The sequence below is a fragment of the Salarias fasciatus genome, chromosome 20 (genome assembly GCF_902148845.1).
Source record: "Salarias fasciatus chromosome 20, fSalaFa1.1, whole genome shotgun sequence".
Lineage (NCBI taxonomy): Eukaryota > Metazoa > Chordata > Actinopteri > Blenniiformes > Blenniidae > Salarias > Salarias fasciatus.
In genome coordinates, this window is record NC_043764.1 from 8,245,963 (window position 1) to 8,249,594 (window position 3,632).

Here is a 3,632-nt window from a genome sequence, read left to right on the forward strand (position 1 = left end):
CACAGGGGGTGTAAATACTTATGCTCCTCACTGTATATCTGTTTTAATGACTGACCTGACCTTTTCCTTTGTGCCAGAACTAAACTGCCTCTGACTGCGTGTTTGATGTAATAATTATGTAATGACTGTTGCTGGCAGTGTTGCAATGTGACCTGTTTTTTTCATTTCAGCCATCAGACCTCCACTTCCCACAGTTTATGCGAGTTGGCGGGTTTTCAAACTTGTATTTCCTGGTAGACATTGTGTTGCCATCTCTGTTGCACCTGGATGAGATCGCATGGTGGGAGGAGATCAGATGTGTTCAAGCTATTGTTTAAGGAATTATCTTTCTCTATAAATACAAGCATGTTTGTCCCTGTTGGCATCACTTGAGACCAGATCTCCTGCAGCCATGCTTTGTTTCAGACCCTGCACCGCACTGTGTGAGTATATCACTCATTATTTTGAAGAACAGTAATTCTGTGAATTTGTATTTAATCATAAATAAGTATAATTTAATATTTAGAAAAGGTATTTTATACTTCTGAGTATGTTTGGAGCAGTAAAGGGAACAAATGTTTCCACCTGTAAATAACTTTCTTCCCTGCCACATGTAAAAAGTTTTGTCAGAAAAAAAACAAGCTTGACATTTGAATTTGTCTTTAATAAAACTCCTTCTCTAAAAGTGAGGTTTCTTCTTTTTTCCAGTGCTTGCAACAGCTTGTCTGTTCTTGTCTCCAGGTAAATGACTGAAACCAGACTGAATGTGTTGATATTTCATTGAAGCAGTACAGACAGACACTGACTTGTGTTTTTTCTATTTGTTGTTTTAGCTGTTTCTGCAGAGAGAGCAACCTCCTGTGACAGTGGCAACTCTGTCCATCGCCTGAGCTGTGGTATGACTGAATATTATCCAGATCAGTGGATCTAGCATTGAGCCATCAAGGAGTTTGAATTTTGTTCTATCTGGCTTAGAAAAGAAAGGTTTGGCAGGTGGATTATACTTGTTTAGGTAACACTTTACTTGAAGCCCCCCTGTATAACACATTATAAGTACATTCATAAAGTATTATAATGCCATTATAACACGTGTAGCTATAGTTATAAACATTCATAGATGATCACAATGCCAGGACCGAACCCTAACCCTATGCTGTATAGTGCTGTATAGTGAGTTATAAAGCATTGTGATCATGTATGAGTGTTTATAACTACTTATAATGTGTTATACAGGGGGGCTTCAAGTAAAGTGTTACCCTTGTCTATATCTTGATAAAAGATGCTTTAAGATTTTTTTTTTTTTAATTATTGTCAATTCTTTGCTCTCTATGTGTGTGACAGACATTGGAGTGATCAGCGTGCAGGAGTCGCTGTATGGACGTGAAGACAGAGTGACGTGCAGTGAGGGCAAACATTATCACCAGCTCGCCAACACTGAGTGCTCTTTGGCAGGCACGACAGAACTTATCAGAAGGAGGTACGCGTTATAATGCCTATCATAAAATTAAAACGTACCACAAAAGTGGAAGATTCTTACAAAAATATGGATGTCACAACGTAATGCAGTGGAACAGGGAAGCATCGTTACACTGCATTAAATCAGTTTTGAGTTCTGATACCTCGTCACCATCGGGACATTTTGTTTAAAGAGTTTCATTCCAGGCTTTCCCGTATCGCGTTTGCATTAACCTGTTTCCGTGTGTTTGTTTTCTCTAGGTAAAGATGGGAATTAACACATGTCAGTCAAGGAGTGATGAGGAAACAAAAGCTTGGGTAACACTTTACTTGAAGCCCCCCTGTATAACACATTATAAGTAGTTATAAACACTCATACATGATCACAATGCTTTATAACTCACTATACAGCACTATACAGCATAGGATTAGGGTTAGGGTTAGGGTTAGGGTTAGGGTTTGGTCCTGGCATTGTGATCATCTATGAATGTTTATAACTATAGCTACACGTGTAATAATGGCATTATAATACTTTATGAATGTACTTATAATGTGTTATACAGGGGGGCTTCAAGTAAAGTGTTACCAAAGCTTGCTCTCTGTAACAGACACACAAACACACCCAACCTGACACAAGGGACAGAGAAAGTGGAAGCACACACACCCATGTCTGGAATGTAACAATGATCAGAGCGATTAAAATTCATTGTGACTCTGTTGCTGTGGCCTCAGTTGATGAGGTGAACAAACCTTCTAATAATGATGGAACACAGAGTCTTTACTAAGAAAGAGGCAAGAAGTCCACTGACTTTATGCTTTAACTGAAATCCCCACAGGTGTGATGGCAAGAAGGTGTGTGAGTTGATAACCGCAAGTGATATCCGCATCTTGGACCCCTGCCCAGGAATCTTGAAATACGTGGACACCAACTACACCTGCCTCCCAGCACGTCAGTCCCCTCAGTTATCGCTAAATAATAAAACTGTAAATGAGCTCTGCTGTCAGAAATCTAACCTGATCCTGCTGTTTTCCAGTAACTCATGTTGCGTGTCAGCAATCCCTGGCACGCTTGCACTGTGGTAAGATCACTGGTTCTTCTCTTTGAGCTTATAATAAATCCACATGATTGATATGAGCGCAAACAGTGATCCGTGCCTTTTCTCTTGCTTGTTTTAATGCAGACCAGGGCCAGGTTATCGTTGTCTACGGAGCAGACTACGGTCGTCGGGACAGGACCACCTGCATTAACGGAAGACCTGATTCCCAGTTGCAAAATGTGTCCTGCTCAAAACCCACAAACATCGTGGCAACCAGGTAAAAAACAATGGCTATTATAATCTCTTGGCTCTTTTTTTGTCTAAGCAGCCTGTATTGACTCCTGTTACTCTACACCAACAGGTGTAATGGGAAAAACACCTGTGATATCAGAGCTCTCAACTCGGTGTTTGGAGACCCCTGCCCTGACATATACAAGTACCTGGAGGTGGCTTACCGCTGCAAGTGTGAGTAGCTAGCTACTTAATGCTTACTTAAAACTGCTCACATTTATGTGAGTGGAAAGCACAGCATGACGCAAACAGGTTTTTAAATAAAAATGTGTTAAAAATGTTTGAAATGAACATTTTTTGTTGTTCTGTTGCAGATCCTTCTGTCACTGATTCATAAGATTCAACAGAGCTTTGATGAGGAAAAAAACTAAAAGATAACGGAGAAATCAATGTTACGGTGTGGGGCTTTCTTTTCTGACTAAATGTAAAAGTATCCTTTTCTATCATCTTTTTTCCATGAGTACATGAAAATGCTCTACATCAGTAAAATATCTCAAGCCTTTGTTTCGGTGTGAAAAAAAAAAAAAATCCAATAAATAACTTCAAGCATTATAAGAACGAAATGATCCAGCTTGTTGTCGATGCGTAAGGCTTTGGCTGATCTATAGACAATTCGCACACACTTGTGCACACACACACACACACACACACACACACACACACACACACACACACACACACACACACACACACAGGTAATTTAGAGTCACCAGTTAACCTCACACACATGATTATGGACTGTTGGAGGAAACCAGAAAACCTGCCCATGTGCTGAGAGGATATGCCGAGTTTATGTCACTCAGGACATGTGAGGGGAGAGTGGTGGCCATTGCACCACCATGTGGCAGAGGGTGAGATTTTTGGTAAGAA

At 40.3% G+C, this 3,632-nt stretch overlaps 1 protein-coding gene across 1 annotated transcript; it reads left to right on the plus strand.

The window, feature by feature from the left end:
• The first annotated feature begins 298 nt into the window (after window positions 1-298).
• On the plus strand, window positions 299-3,320 carry LOC115407966 (L-rhamnose-binding lectin SML-like). The gene is made up of 9 exons (XM_030118544.1): window positions 299-422; window positions 688-720; window positions 813-875; window positions 1,321-1,456; window positions 2,271-2,383; window positions 2,469-2,513; window positions 2,616-2,748; window positions 2,833-2,936; window positions 3,077-3,320. The coding sequence occupies exons 1-9, from the start codon at window positions 392-394 to the stop codon at window positions 3,097-3,099; spliced, it is 681 nt and encodes a 226-aa protein (XP_029974404.1). The 5' UTR covers window positions 299-391; the 3' UTR covers window positions 3,100-3,320.
• Window positions 3,321-3,632: the final 312 nt, after the last annotated feature.